The 16,716-nt window shown below is 40.1% G+C and overlaps 1 protein-coding gene across 1 annotated transcript in view; it reads right to left on the reverse strand.

Moving 5' to 3' along the window:
• Positions 1-16,716, reverse strand: part of WDR11 (WD repeat domain 11) — a 163,372-nt gene that overhangs the window by 127,810 nt on the left and 18,846 nt on the right. The window contains exon 7 of the mRNA XM_053692652.1: positions 10,813-10,927. Within this exon, the coding sequence (XP_053548627.1) occupies positions 10,813-10,927 (115 nt within the window). The remainder of the gene's footprint in view (positions 1-10,812; positions 10,928-16,716) is intronic.

Genomic DNA, 16,716 nt, shown 5'->3' on the forward strand with positions numbered 1-16,716 from the left:
TTACACATCTCTACTGGAATTTTGGACCACTCTTCTTTTGCCAACTGGTCCAGGTCTCCCAGATTGGAAGGGTTCCTTTTCCCAACTGCTGTTATGAGATCTCTCCACAGGTGCTCTATGGGATTGAGATCTGGACTCATTGCTGGCCAGTTCAGTACTCTCCAGCACTTTGTCTTAAACCATTTCTGGGTGCTTTTTATGTGTGCTTTGGGTCCTTCTGTAAGACCCATGACCTCTGATGGAGACCCAACTTTCTGACACTGGGCCCTACATTGCACCCCAGAATTCTTTGGTAGTCTTCAGATTTCATAATGCCATGCACGCAGTCAAGACATCCAGTGCCTGAAGCAGCAAAGCAACCCCAAAACAAAATTGAACCTCCACCATGTTTGACTGTAGGAACTGTATTATTTTCTTTAAAAGCCTCAGTTCTTTTTCTGAAAACAGTAGAATGATGGACTTTACTAAAAAACTGTAATTTTGTTTCGTCTCTCCACAGCTCATTCTCCCAAAAGGATTTTGGCTTCCTCAGATAAGTTTTGATAAACTCCAATCTGGCTTTGTTTCTGTGTCAGCAGTGGGGCCCTCAAAGGTCTCCTACCATAGCGTCCCTTTTGATTCAGATGGCGAGGTATAGTGCAAGCTGACACATTTGTACCCTGTGCCTGAAGGTCAGCTTGAATTTGTCTGGAAGTTGATCGAGGTTCTTTATCAACCATTCGAACAATTCTTCGTTGCAATCTTTGATAAATTTTTCTCTTTTGTTTACGTCCAGGGAGATTAGCTACAGTGCCATGGGCTGTAAATTACTTGACAATGTTGGGCACAGTGGACACAAGAACATTAAAGGGATAGGAAAGTCAGACTTAAACTTGCATGATTCAGATAGAGCATGTAATTTTAAGACACTTTTAAATTCACTGCTATTTTTAAATGTGCTTTGTTCTTTTGGTATCCCATGTTGAAAAAGAATGCGCACATATCATACACTAGTGGGAGCTGCTGCTAATTGGTGCCTGCACACATTTGTCTCTTGTGATTGGCTGACTAGATGTGTTCATCTAGCTGCTAGCAGTGCACTGCTGTTCCTTCAGCAGAGGATAACAAAATAATTAAGCAAATTTGATTATAGAAGTAAATTGGAAAGCTATTTAAAATAGTTTGTGCTATCCAAATCATGAAAGAAAATTTTGGGGTTTTCTATTTCTTTAAGATCTCTGGAGATGGAATTGTAACCTTGAATTGTCCATGCTTTTCCACAATGTCTGTTCTCAAATCCTCAGACAACCCTTTAACAGAAAATGTGCAATATGCATCAAAACGAAATTAGACAGGTGCATAAATTTAGGCACCCCAACAGAAATATTGTATCAATATTTAGTAGAGCCTCCTTTAGCAGAAATAACAGCTTCTAGACGCTTCCTATAGCCTGTAATGAGTGTCTGGATTCTGGATGAAGGTATTTTGGACCATTCCTCATTGCAAAACATCTCCAGTTCAGTTAGGTTTGATGCTTGCCGAGCATGGACAGCCTGCTTCAAATCACCCCACAGATTTTCAATGATATTCAGGTCTGGGGACTGGGATGGCCATTCCAGAACATTGTACTTGTTCCTCTGCATAAATGCCAGAGTAGATTTTGAGCAGTGTTTTGGGTCATTGTCTTGAAATATCCAGCGCCTGTGTAACTTCAACTTTGTGACTGATTCCTCAACATTATTCCATGCGACCCTCAACTTTAACAAGCGTAACTTCAACTTTGTGACTGATTCCTCAACATTATTCCATGCGACCCTCAACTTTAACAAGATTCCCAGTACCGGCACTGACCACACACCCCCACATCCACCAAATTTTACTGTGGGTAGCAAGTGTTTGTCTTGGAACTCTGTGTTGTTTTGCCGCCATGCATAACGCCCCTTGTTATGACCAAATAACTCAATCTTTGTTTCATCAGTCCACAGCACCTTCTTCCAAAATGAAGCTAACTTGTCCAAATGTGCGTTTGCATACCTCAAGCGACTCTGTTTGTGGCGTGTGTGCAGAAAAGGCTTCTTCCGCATCACTCTCCCATACAGCTTCTCCTTGTGCATAGTGCGCTGTATTGTTGAACGATGCACAGTGACACCATCTGCAGCAAGATGATGTTGTATATATATATACACACACATATATATATATATATATATATATATATATATATATATATATATATATATATATATATATATATACACACATACATACACACACATACGGCCACTTTATTAGGTACACCTGCTCAATTGCTTGGTAACACAAATTGCTAATCAATCACATGGCAACAACGCAATGCATTTAGGCATCTAAACGTGGTGAGGACTACTTGCTGAAATTCAAAACAAGCATCAGAAAGTGGAAGAAACGAGATTTAAGTGACTTTGAACGTAGCATGGTTGTTGGTGCCAGACGGGCTGGTCTGAGTATTTAAAAAACTGCTGATCTACTGGGATTTTCAAACACAACCATCTCTAGGGTTTACAGAGAATGGTCCAAAAAAATATCCAGTGAGCAGCAGTTGTGTGGACGAAAATGCCTTGTTGATGTCAGAGGAGAAAATGGGCAGATGAGATGATAGAAAGGCAACAGTAACTCAAATAACCACTCGTTACAACCAAGGTATGCAGAATACATCTCTGAACGCACAACACATCAAACCCTGAAGCAGATGGGATACAGCAGCAGAACGTTGCCTGGTCTGATGAGTCTCGATTTTAGCTGCAACATTCAGATGGTAGGGTCATAATTTGGTGAAAACAACATGAAAGCATGCATCCATCCTGCTTTATATCAACGGTTAAGCTGTTGGTGGTGGAGTAATGGTGTGGGGGATATTTTCTTGGCACACTTTGGGCCCCTTAGTACCAATTGAGCATCGTTTAAACACCACAGTCTACCTGAGTATTGTTGCTGACCATGTCCATCCATTTATAACTATAGTGTACTCATCTTCTGATGGCTACTTCCAGCAGGATAATGCACAATGTCACAAAGCTCAAATCATATCAAACTGGATTCTTGAACATGACAATGAGTTCACTGTACTCCAATGGCCTCCACATTCACCAGATCTCAATCCAATAGAGCACCTTTGGGATGTGGTGGAACAGGAGATTCGCATCATGGATGTGCAGCCGACAAATCTTCAGCAACTGCGTGATGCAATCATGTCAATATGGACCAAAATGTCTGAGGAATGTTTCCAACACCTTGTTGAATCTATGCCACGAAAAATTAAGGCCGTTCTAAAGACAAAAGGGGGTCCAACCCAGTACTAGCAAGGTGTACCTAATAAAAGTGGCCGGTGAGTGTATATACACACACACATTCACTTGTATACACACATATACACACACACTAGTTGGCAATCAAAGTGAAAGTATTTTAAGCTAGATGAAGCCGTGTTTTCGTGCATAGTTGAGTCACTGGACCATGTTTCCACATTGGAGGTATGGCTTTTTGGCCGCAAGTCTTCCATGAAGATTACTTCTGACCACTCTTCTCCGGATGGTAAATGGGTGTACCAGGGTCCTACTGATTTCTGCCAGTTCTGAGCTGATGACACTGCTGGAGATCTTCTGTTTGTGAAGGGAAGTAAGCATGATTGCGTCTCATCTGCTGCACTACATTTCCTTGGCCGACCACTGCGTCTACGATCCTCAATGTTGCCTGTTTCTTTGTGCATCTTCAGAAGAGCTTGGAAAGCTCATCTGGAAACCCTTGTCTGCCTTGATATTTCTGCCTAAGAACCAAAGTCAGCCGCACCATTGAATTTACCAAAGGACTGTTATTCCATAAATAAAAGGAGCATGTACATTCGGGTCTCATACCCTTAGTCATGTCCTAGGACATGACCAAGGACATAACTAAGGGTATTAGACCCAAAATGTAGTTCTTGTTTGTACCTGCTCCTTTTATTTATGGAATAAAAGACCTTTGGAATTTCAGTGGTGCGGTTGACTTTGGTTCTTATGCTTGTTGGGGGTTCCCAGTGACCCATGCAGCTTGCACACGTTTTTGAATGTTATTGTGCTGGATTTTAACTCTATGTTGTTGATATTTCTGCCTGGGAGATACCTTGCGGATGCATTATAACTACCTTGTGTCCTGTTGCTGTGCTCAGTCTTAACATGGTGTATGACTTTTAGCATTAAACTGTCTTCAGCAACCTCACCTTGTCAGCAGAGTTTGGCTGATCCTCACCCAGTATAATTCCTTCTACACAGCTGTTTCTGTTTTTGTTAATGGTAGTTTTTTAACCTACATATTACAATGATGATCATTAGCACGTTGTTTAATTAATTGTTTAATCGTGCACCAGACTATATGCCTACAAAATAATAGCGATTTTATTTAAAAAAATGCATGTGTTTGTTAAAAACAGCAGCCTGGTCCCTTTGCAGTTTGCATTGCAGGCTAAATAGGCCAGAGAAAAACATAAATTATGCTCACCTGATAATTTCCTTTTCTTCAGATGGAAAGAGTCCACAGCTGCATTCATTACTTTTGGGAAATAAGAACCTGGCTACCAGGAGGAGGCAAAGACACCCCAGCCAAAGGCTTAAATACTCCTCCCACTCCCCTCATCACCCAGTCATTCTGCAGAGGAACAAGGAACAGTAGAAGAAATATCATGGTGAAAAAGGTGCCAGAAGAATAAAAATACAGACGCCCCACATAAAAAATACGGGTGGGGAGCTGTGGACTCTTTCCATCTGAAGAAAAGGAAATTATCAGGTAAGCATAATTTATGTTTTTCTTCATAAATGGAAAGAGTCCACAGCTGCATTCATTACTTTTGGGAAAACAATACCCAAGCTATTTAGGACACTGAATGCCAAGACGGGAGGGTACAAGAGGTGGCCCATTCTGAGGGCACCGGGCCTGAAACCACTACCCAACAAAACCCTGCTGTGTCCGAAGCCCCAAGGTCACTGACCCACAGATAGTCCGAAAGCCTAGCTAGAGAACGCAAAATCAGACTCAACTGAGCCAACAGTCCTCCAGGAGACACAGTCGCCCAGTGGTCGGCCCCCAACCACACACCCCTTACTAGCGAAGGGAACACCAGCCCAAAACTCCCAAAGGGACAGGGCAAGAAAAACCAAAGGAAATCGGAAGGACACCACAAAATTCTATAAAAGAAGACCCCCTAGAACGAGTCTAGCTCATAAAGACCCAATGGGTCCAAAACAAATAAGGGGAGGCAACGCCCAGACCAACATAACACAAGGTCTAGGACCGGGTGTCCGAACAGCGATTTCTACTCTCCAGGTCGAGTGGAAGCACCGAAACGACAACTGAAGACCTATCCTTAAGTCGTCAGCACTTAGAATACTGAAGTATTCAACACAAATACTTGTAGCAGACCCAGACGAGATAAACACCCGAGTCAGAAACTTTACTAAGAAGTAAAATGCGGCTAAACAAGATATCGGATTGTAAAAACTCCAAGACAGAGGGCACACTTTAGGCAATCCCAGCCGCCAGACCAACATAGGTCCCAAAGGGAAGAAGTATAGAACCTCAACTATGCCCATTACACCCCTGGGGAACAACAATCTAAGGACCTACTCCTAGCCAGGCCAGCCCAAGCTTCAGTAGGTCCGAAAACAGGGGAATAGAAAAACCCCGGCACCCGCACACAAAAGAGCGGAAAAACGGCTTCAGCCATTCCACAAAGCTCGGGAACCCCCCCCCCCCGAAACTCCATAAAGACAGTTGACAAGGCCAAAGACCCAGAAGAGTCTAGCAACGGCCCATCTCGACGCGGTGTCAGCAAGACACAAGGAAGAACAGAACAACCCAGAGAGCATGCCTCTCTCCAAATAGGCTAAACCCTCTGTTCCATCCCCTGAATCTAGAAAAAATCCTAAACAAGGCCTCCATAGGAGAACAAGCCCCCCCCCCCCCTAAGAAAAAGGGAGCCATTAGAGACAGAGCACCTGCCCACAAGGCACAAGGCCACAGGCCAAATAAGAGAACACTTTCCAACTCAGATCAACCTGGAAGGAATCCCCTGAAAACCTAGTGCACAGAAGGGTGCATTAGCTGCAGTGGTTACCCTTTAACCCTTCACCTGCAGAAACGCGAAGTCATCAGGTTACTTCAGCAAACCGTCCAAGGAAAAACCGTTCATTGAGCGCAGGCAAAGCCAATGAATAGCGGCACTCAGGAAATCTGGCCAATCGACCAGAACTACTAGCCAGAACAAAAGTCATAGTCAAATTCCCGGAACAGGAGAACCACGAACCCGCCCTAGATCCTGAAAAGACTGGTTAATGGTGCTTTAGGCAAGAATATTTGTAGGACATGCGTTATGAAGAGCACATAGCCACAGCTGGATTTTGGATTTCCGCAGAAGTAAACAGCGAGAATTGATCCCAGAGATAGTTCCCGAAGGAAACATATAATCAAAATAAAAGTCATCCTAACCAGATAAAAGAAACTATAAGGCAGCCCGCAGGCAAACGCCTAAGAAGAAACAGGCATACCCGAAGGACCATCCAAACGGAACCCTGATCTTCCAACAAAAACTGTGAAGGATCTCAACAACCGAAAATCAGGAGATTACGCCATCCCCACATGTCTAATGAGGTGAACCATTCGAAGCAGAATACTGCGGATTCCCGTATCCGTTAAGGATCCTCTAATAACTCAAAAACGTGTCTGAGTAAAACACGAAGGGGCGCTATTCTGTAACGAAAAGCACAACACTCAGGGACAGCTACACCCACAGGGAACTGTTTAGGCCCACCCAAGGCCGGGACAATCGGACACGAGCACAAACGCAAATAAACGTCTGGGCTTTGCAGACGCATAATCGCCAAAAATATGTGAAAGCAAAAATGAGCTGCAACCTCCGGGGGGGGGGGGGGGGGGACAAGCCACCCTGCAAGGAGGGATAAACATAATCTGGGTTACCTGCATGTGTAGTAGTAGGGAACTCACCTCTCGGAGGACAGAACCCCCAGAGGCGGATGGTTCAGCGGACCCTTGATTCCCCTGAGCCCGAGGAATAAGGCGTTCTAATACGGCATATCAAACATAACTGATTAACCTGTGTCAACGGGGCCAATTCGATTTCTTCACAAGTCGAAGAATCTGAAATTTGAACAGTCTCAGCATCAGAAGCCTCCACAACTGGAAAGAAAATATATTAATATGGACTAAAGAAAAATCTAAACGGCACCTGACACCCACAATGGCTGGGGGCACTTACCACCTCCTAGAACCAGACACTAGCAGACCCGAATTTTTCAGTCACCACACGGTCAGGAATGCGGAAATGGAAGACCAGAACGTAAACACGTCCGGTCACAAGGTGAACCGTACAGTAAAAAAAAAGCGCGCCCAACCGTAAGGTCGCGTCACTTCCAAAGGCCCCTATGTTCTAAGCCAAGAGCCCAGTTAACACTACACATAAGCAGATTGAAATCACATAAACATGATTAAAAAAAACCCTGTTTAATAATCACCCTCGGGAGATATTAACCCGCGATTCCAAGAACCAAAGGAGCCTCACTGAGGCCCTATCTTTTATACTTAATATGTCCTGCAGGATAGTACCTTACAGGAACAAATAAGATACAGTACATGAGATGTACATGAGATGAAGTAACATGAAACGATCTTACCGGAATCTACACCGTGGAACAGGAACACGGCCCTTCAAGTATGACGAATAGTAGCAGCGCCTCCGCCATGGACTTGAGAGAAGAACGCAGGAAGCGAAGTTCGACAACGCAGATTGCTTGTGGAGCTGTTAATATGAGTTGAGATGGTTTCACAGATAGACTCTCCCTGCATTTCCGGACTCTAACTTTTATCCAAGCCCTCACTGAGAGGCTGACAGGATTACTTTAAACTCCCGTCCCATGTCGAAGAGTACTACCCTCCATAAGAGACAAAACAAACTTCTGACACTTCTCTGCCAACCTCCTGGGACGAAAGGCAAAGAATGACTGGGGGAAGGGCAGTGTCAGGAGTATTTAAGCCTTTGGCCAGGTTCTTATTTCCCAAAAGTAATGAATGCAACTGTGGACTCTTTCCATTTATGAAGAAAAGAGCACCCCCAGTACGCCATCTTTCCATATCTGTGCACATCTCCGGATTGGAGTAACAAACCATGAGACAAGTAAAATGGTGGCAGTAGCGTTACATGCTGTGACACTTCCTGGTTCACTGCCTGGAGGAGCTATCAGTGCTGTTGCTGGGCTGTGTGACTGATGTGACATGTTAAGGAAGCCGTTTCAGACAGTCAGGATAAAAAAAATTACATAGTCTCATATCGCGATTAATTGCACAGCCCTAGTACACACACGTTTTTAATTTTTTTACATACACACAAATAAATATATACACACACACACACATACATATATATATATATATATATATACATACACACACACACACACACATATATATATACATACATACAGAAAACCTGGCACTCACCAGCAGGCATACAGTAATGCTGAAATATATATACACATACAGTGACCCAAGCAAATACTGGCACCCTTTGTAAATATGAGCAAATAAGGCTGTGATAAATTGTCTGTTTTTTTTATCTTTTGTTCAAAAAATACACAAAAAAACTTTGCTCTCATGGATATCAAACAATTGCAAACCCAACAGAGGTTTACCCACCCCCCAAAAAAAAAAATCTTTGTTAAATATATGTGTGGCACAATTTTTCACAGCCTTCTTTGCTTATATTTACCAAGGGTGCCAATATTAGTGGAGGGCACTGTGTATATATTATATATAAGTATGTATGTATATAATAAAACACAGGAATGGAACGTACTCTCAGATTGGACCAGGTACATATCCTAAGCCACCTTTTGCAGATATAACAACTGAACATACTTATGGTATTCTTTCAACAATGGAAGTTTTTCCCAAGACTGCTGCAGAAAGTTCCCACATATGTGTTGTACTTAAAGGTTGCTTTGCTTTTACACCCTTTTGTTCAGTTCATCCCAATCCATGATTTGAAGCCTACAGTTTTGTTCTTTTCTTCTAAGGTATTTCTGCCACTGAGGTATACAATGGGTCATTATCGTGATGTAAGATGAACCCCTGACAAACTAGGCTTATTCAGAGAGTATTGTATGGCGCTGCAAAATGCGGTGTACTTTTTACTTCAGTGCAAATCATAAACTCTGGATTCAGCAAAAGAGCCCCAGACTAACTATTACCCTTCCACCTCCATATTTGACAGTTGGTGTCACACAATGAAGAACCAATCATTCATCTACTTGACAAGATACAAAACTCTGTGTGATGCTAAGGGCTAGATTTATCAACCCTGAGGCGTACAGGGGCGCGTATACGCGCCCCTGTACGCCTCAGCTCGCCTGTGGCGGGCGCAATTACCCGCAGGTAATTAACATTGCACACAAGCGCAATTTTGCGCTCGTGTGCAATCCCGCCCCCTGCCCGCGCACAGCCAATCACGCGCGGGCAGGAGCTGTCAATCTCCTCGGTCGGACTCGACCGAGGAGATTGAATTTCGCCAGAATAGATGTGGCGAAGATGTTAGGGAAGCAGCGGTCTGGTGACCGCTGCTTGATAAATTGCGGCGAGCAAGTTCTTGTGAGAACTTGCTGCCGCAAGGGCTTGATAAATCTAGCCCTAAGTGTGAAGTGTTCTCTTCACAGCTAAAAGTGACACTTCGACCAGTGTTTAAAGCTCTTGTCCTGTGAGACAACTATCAAACAACAAAACTATGGACTCTCATAAACTTTATTCTGATTCTGTTGCAGCTTTGGATTTGCCAGACCTCTCCCTGACAGAGTTTCCTGAAGTCTCCAAGTGCTTTTTGGTTGTGTAGGAAACTGTAGTCACTGACACCTTGGCTTTCTTTGCATTTTCTCTAAAGAAAAGGCCTACACTTTTAAGGGTAATAATGGCCTGTCTGTCTTTTCTCGTCATTGTGATAGCAATATAATTATGCTTAAAGAGACAGTCTGCACCAGAATTGTTATTGTTTAAAAAGATAGATAATCCCTTTATTATCCATTCCCCAGTTTTGCATAACCAACACGGTTATATTAATATACTTTTTACCTCTATGATTACCTTGTATCTAAGCATCTGCAGACTGTCCCCTTATGTTAGTTCTTTTGACAGACATGCATTTTAGCCATTCAGTTCTGACTCCTAGGTAAATCTCTGTGCGTGGGCACAAGATTATCCATATGACACACATGAACTAACGCCCTCTAGTTGTGAAAAACTGTCAAAATGCATTCAGATGAGAGGCAGCCTTCAAGGGCTAAGAAATTATCATATGACCTACCTAGGTTTAGCTTTTAACTAAGAATACCAAGAGAACAAAGCAAAATTGATGATAAAAGTAAATTGGAAAGTTGTTTAATTACATGCCCTATCTGAATCGTAAAAGTTTATTTTTGACTAGACTGTCCCTTTAAGAGGGTGTAGTTACACAGTCTTTTCCAACACTGCTTTTATACAGTAAGAGGGTTTGTAGGTAATTAACAAGAGTTTGGTGGGATTAGGGATACCTATAGTAATTGTTAGCATCAACTTCAAAGCCTAATGCACTTACATTGATGCAGAACAGCTGTAAATTGTTACTTATTCCCCAAGTTCTTACTTATTTTAGTTTTTGGTAATCTAAACTTTTTTTAAACCTCTGGCAGTTTACTACTTACATCTATAACATTTCAGGTTATGCACTATATTTGAACTGCTTTAATTTCAATAAAAACTGGAAAAAAATGAAAGAAAAGATCTTACCTGTCTCATCGGTCACCGAGCCTGTGCCGCCATAGCTTTGTCTTCCAACACGTAGGGTAATGCAGCCGTTCTCATGTAGACAGAACAGTACATCCCTTTGAAAGCATGGGATCACCTAGGCAGAGGAGCAAAAATTCTGTCACTTTAAAAAAAAACAAAATTGCTAGCTCCAGAAGTGCACTGCTGCTCTTAAAGGGACAGTAAACATTGGGTAAAGTGTTACATAAATAGTGCAATTACAAGTGAAAAGGGCGTTTTGCAGCAGACACTTCAGATTTAAAGAGATATACCAGTAAATCACAATAATGCATATACATTTTAAAATATTTTATAAAAATAATTAATAAAATGAAATAGCAACAGCATATGACATATACTCAAAATTAATCTCCCTTAAGTACGCTAGCTTAAAAGTTCCAAAAAGTTAAAAAGCCACCTTATCCAGACAAGTCCTTATCAAAGATTTTGCAGACAGTACGACTTAATTTGCCCAAAACTTTTAACGCTGTATCAGCGTAATTGCACAGTTCCAGTGTTTCACTGTCCCAATATTCTCCTACCAGCTATTTACTGGATTTTGGATACAGAGCCATATCGGCTAAACATGGTAATAAAAACCACTTTAATGTTACATCACCACGGTATATATCATACCACGCCAAGACTGCAATCCCTCCTTGGAAGGTAAAAACAAGCAGCTCCTCACAGCTTTGTACAATCTTTGAGTAGGGATTTCCTGCTGCTCCGTTTGAGTCACCTGCGTGTGTGATTGGTAATGCGGTCGACCATCTGACCTATAGATGTCCTCTGATTGGTCCAAAGTCGCTCTTTCAGTTTAAGGCTTCTATTTTAATGTCGTATGTCACAGACTTGACAGATATTGGCTTGCAAATATCACAGTGGCACCCCACAGTCCTCAACGCGTTTCGCCCGTTTTGTAGGGCTTTACCAAGATATAGTACTGTGTATGGGGCCAGCCATTTATATTGTTGGGGTTCCTGTTATTGGTTGCCAGTTTATAGGTGGATTAAGAAAATACATAGCTCACTGATTTTAGGGTGGTATTAATTGATCATATCTCATGTTCTTATTCACTACACAACATTAAAACATCTAAAGACATTTTCGCTCAGAATACTCCATAAAGAAGTCAAAAAAGGTTATACCACAGATATACATATCCCTATACATATAAAATGTATGCATTTTCATATATACATGAAATTCATCTAATGAGGTTCATATTTAGCATATCATAAGTCAATAAATAAAGTGCATTTGGATGTTCATATCAATTATAATTGATTGCTTTATTATATTCTATTGACCCAAATAAAGTGCAAGGAAATAAGATAAAGTGCAAGTCCAAGGCAATAAGATAAAGTGCAAAACTGAACTCAGATAAAAATGAATCTCCTAAAGGCTCACTAATTATAAAAAAAACTTATTTACATATATCTCTGAACTCATTCCTTTCAGTTGTAAGGTTTTCATCTAATATGTTAGCTCCGCCTCCTTGTAAAATAATTTATCCTCAAGACTACCCCCTCTCCAATCTGGTCTTACTTTTTGAATTCCCCAGAATTTAAAGTGTTTGGGATTATTATTATGGAATTCCCTAAAGTGTTTATAAATATAATGGTCTTTCTTCCCATTTTTGATACAACTCAAATGCTCCCCGAATCTCTCCCTTAGGGTACGTGTTGTTTCCCCCAAATACTGCATCTTGCAAGAACATTCTATAAGGTAAATTAATCCCTTGTCAGTGCATCTGATTGTATCTTTTATATCATATTTTTCTCCTGTTTGTACTGATACAAAACTTTATCTTAGTAGCATACTGTCAAGCTTTGCATGTATAGCATGGGAAGAACCCATTTACCTTATCTCCATATAGGTCCCTGCAGTGTGAAGTTTTATTTTCTTTTTTAAAATTCACTTGGGGCAAGTATATTTATGGTTTTTTGCTTTCCTGAAAATCATTATAGGGTAAGGAGTAATCATATCCCCTATATAAAGGTCTCCCTGAATTAGATGCCAGTGCTTCCTGAGAATCTAAATTATGAGTTTATGATCACTATTAAAATTTGTGATAAATTGGGTATCTATACCATTTTCATTTTTAGGTTTGATTTCAGTTTTGACCTTTGGTTCTATTAATTTCTTCCTGTCTGTAACTCGAGCTCTTGTGATTGCTGTTTGTATCAGGTCATCTTTATAACCTCTTTCATTAAATTTCTTCTCTACTACCCTTACTTGGTCATTATAATCAGTCAATTTCGTACAATTCTTCCGTATCCTAAGAGTTTGCCCACAGGGTATATTTTCTTTCCACTTCTTCAAATGGCAGCTATCTCTGTGGATGTAATTAATTGCATCTACCTTCTTGAAGTGGGTGCCGGTGTTAAGATCCCCATTTTCTAGCTTAATTTTTCAAGTCTAAATATACGATCATTTCCTCACTATATATATATATATATATATATATGTATATTTAGTTTATTCCTTGATCATTATTATTCATTTGAGTTAGAATATTTTTCAGATACATCCCCTTTCCATAAGATAAGGATATCATCTATAAATCTTTTATATAGGACCAGGTTCCCCCCAAGTTGGCATGAGTTGAGGAAATTGTCCTCCCATCTACCCATAAAAAGATTTGCATAACTTGGGGCGAACCTGGTCCCCAAAGCTGTACACTTTATTTGATTGTAAAAAAACATTATTAAAAGAGAAATAATTATGCTTGAGGATAAACGCCACACTATCCACTATAAATTGCTTTTGTGATGGATCTAATTTCTTATCTTTTTCCAAGTAGTGTTTAATGGATTCTATTCCCAAGTGATGAGAGATGTTTGTGTACAGGGAAGACACGTCACACGTGGCTAGAATAAGAGGACATTCACATTGTACATTATCTAATAATTGAATAATATTGGTTGAGTCTTTCACATATGAGGGCAGTTCTTTAACATAGTTTTGAAGGAATCTGTCAAAATATTGAGACAGATTCGCACTGAGTGAGTCTATCCCAGATATAATAGGCCTCCCCGGTGGGTCTATGAGGGTTTTATAAATTTTTGAGAGAGAATAAAACACAGGGATTTTGGGGTTTATAGGGGTTAGGTACTCTAGTTCTTTATGATTAATTATCCCTATGGTTTTCGCCTTAGCTAGTAGTGTCATTAGTCTTTTTCTATATAATTCAGTAGGATTGTTCTTTAATTTCTCGTATGTTTCACTGTCACTGAGTAGCCTTTGAGCTTCCTTTATATAGTTAGATGTGTCCATGACCACCACCCCTCCCCCCGTATCCGCTGGTTTAATGATGATATTCTTATCTTTTTGAATCTTTTTAATGGTGTGTCTTTCATTTTTACTTAAATTATATCTAACCTCTTTTACTATTGTTTCTTCCAAATCATTAAGTACCAGAGTCACAAAGAGTTCTAAATTACATCCCTTCTCATTAATGGGATAAAAATGTGACTTCCTTTTTAAGTCTGTGTGTACAAAATTATCTGTTTGAGTGTTCCTTGTGCGCTTATACTCTCTACAGGGTGTTTAATAAAAAATATTTCTCACAATTTTTTTTACGTAAATATGTGTCTCGAATGTATTCATACGTGCAGTGGGTGCATAGGTTAAACCAAGATTCAGAATTGTTTCTTCATCATTTGTCAGATTTTTACTACTCAGGTTAAAAATCCCTGAGGTTACTTTATCTTTTACCAATTGTTCCTTTGTCACTCTCTTCTCCCCCTTCCCCCTACTGCCTCTCTTCCTATGTGTGTTGGTGTTTCTAGATATCTTAATCTCTCCTCTCTGTCTTCTCTCTCCAAATGTTTTGACGTGCCCTCCCCTTGAAGGGCTCTCGCCTAAAAAAAATCATGCTCATAATTATTTTCATCAGAATTTAAATCTTGTAAAGGTCTATATCTCTTCTCCCTCCATGGTCCCTACATCCTCTATTTGTTCTCACTTGCTTGTTTCTAGTCTGAAAATTTGGATTATCTGTAATATGTTTTTCCCTCCAATAATCCATTCTATCTTCTTGTCTAATCCTAGCATAATTATCTCTTCCATTGAAGTTCCTATTGGTCTCTTTTTTTATTTCCATTCCTCCACTCCCATTGTGCATCTTTATTTTCTACCCTTTGTTCTCTAACATCCTCTGGGTTTAGAGCTTTATTCATTTGAACAGTATTTTCCCTTCTATTCTGTGTTTGTATAGTGGGTGGGGTTTTATTTTTGTTTTTATAATCCTCCTTGTCCCTTCTCATTTTGCCCCATTTAGTTTTCAATAATTCAGATTTTATTTCTCCTAGATTCTTAATAATAGTACTCTGGCATTCTTTATATTCTCTTTTTTCTTTCATACTCTGTATATTATTTTTAATGTCAGTATTTTCTTTATTCAGTGTTTCTAACACTCTATTCCTAGATTTTTTCAAAATTTCCAGAAAATTAAGTGATGCATTTTCTAGTGTATCATCCCACTCCTGTTTCAGATCCTCATCCAGATTAAAAGTACATTTTTTCTGCAATCTCAAGGAACTATTTTTAGTTCTATGTATCTATCCAGAAACTTTTTTTTCAATTTTGTGTTTAAATTCTTGTATGTTTAAATAAGCCTTCAAGTTTTTCCATAATATTTCTAATATCCTCTGTATCTAGAGTGACTATACTCTTCTGATTCATTTATACGAAGCTCTGATAAAAACGTATCTCTAGTGCTAAAAACATCCATCTTTCTTATCAGGAAATCCTTTGCTGCACTTCCCAAATGAGGAAAATATCAAGTTAGGTTTAAGAAAAAAAGGGAAAGGCGCAGAGGGTGTCTAGTCTCTTTTCTAGTAAGCTCCTCACTGGCTTAAAACACAAAACAAGAATAGTGCAATTACAAGTGAAAAGGGCGCTTTGCAGCAGACACTTCAGATTTAAAGAGATATACTAGTAAATCACAAAAATGCATATAAATTTTAAAATATTTTATAAGAATAATTAATAAAATGAAATAGCAACAGCATATGACATATACTCAAAATTAATCAGGGACGTCTCCCTTAAGTTCGCTAGCTTAAAAGTTCCAAAAAGTTAAAAAGTCACCTTATCCAGACAAGTCCTTATCAAAGATTTTGCAGACAGTACGACTTAATTTGCCAAAAACTTTTAACGCTGTAGCAGCGTAATTGCACAGTTCCAGTGTTTCACTGTCCCAATATTCTCCTACCAGCTATTTACTGGATTTTGGATACAGAGCTGCTTCGGCTAAACATGGTAATAAAAACCGATTTAACGTTACCTCACCACGGTATATATCATACCACTCCAAGACTGCAATCCCTCCTTGGAAGGTAAAAACGAGCAGCTCCATACAGCGTTATACACTCTGGGTAGGGATTTCCTGCTGCTCCGTTTGAGTCATCTGCGAGTGTGATTGGTAATGCGGTCGACCATCTGACCTGTAGATGTCCTCTGATTGGTCCAAAGTCGCTCTTTCAGTTTAAGGCTTCTATTTTAATGTCGCATGTCACAGACTTGACAGATATTGTATATTTTCTTAAACCTAATGTGTTACATAATACTGCACTATGTACAGAATTATGTATTGTAAGGATAGCCTTTCATTTGAGTTTTGTTTCCTAAATATCTAATTTGGCACCTAAAACAATACTTACCTCATGTGCAAAGCCGTCCTCTTCTGTGAGGCAGTTTTTTCAACTAGCGAGTCACAGGCAGCCAATAGCTTTACCTGCTTAGGGACTGATATAAATCAGCTCCTGCTCTTATCCACCAATCACTGAGCAGGATGTAAGAGGGCCACAATTCTGGCTTGCACAGAATGCACTCCAGCTTCTCTAGGGGGGACTGGAAAACTCACAATGTTCAGATTTA

The sequence above is a fragment of the Bombina bombina genome, chromosome 9 (assembly GCF_027579735.1).
Source record: "Bombina bombina isolate aBomBom1 chromosome 9, aBomBom1.pri, whole genome shotgun sequence".
NCBI lineage: Eukaryota > Metazoa > Chordata > Amphibia > Anura > Bombinatoridae > Bombina > Bombina bombina.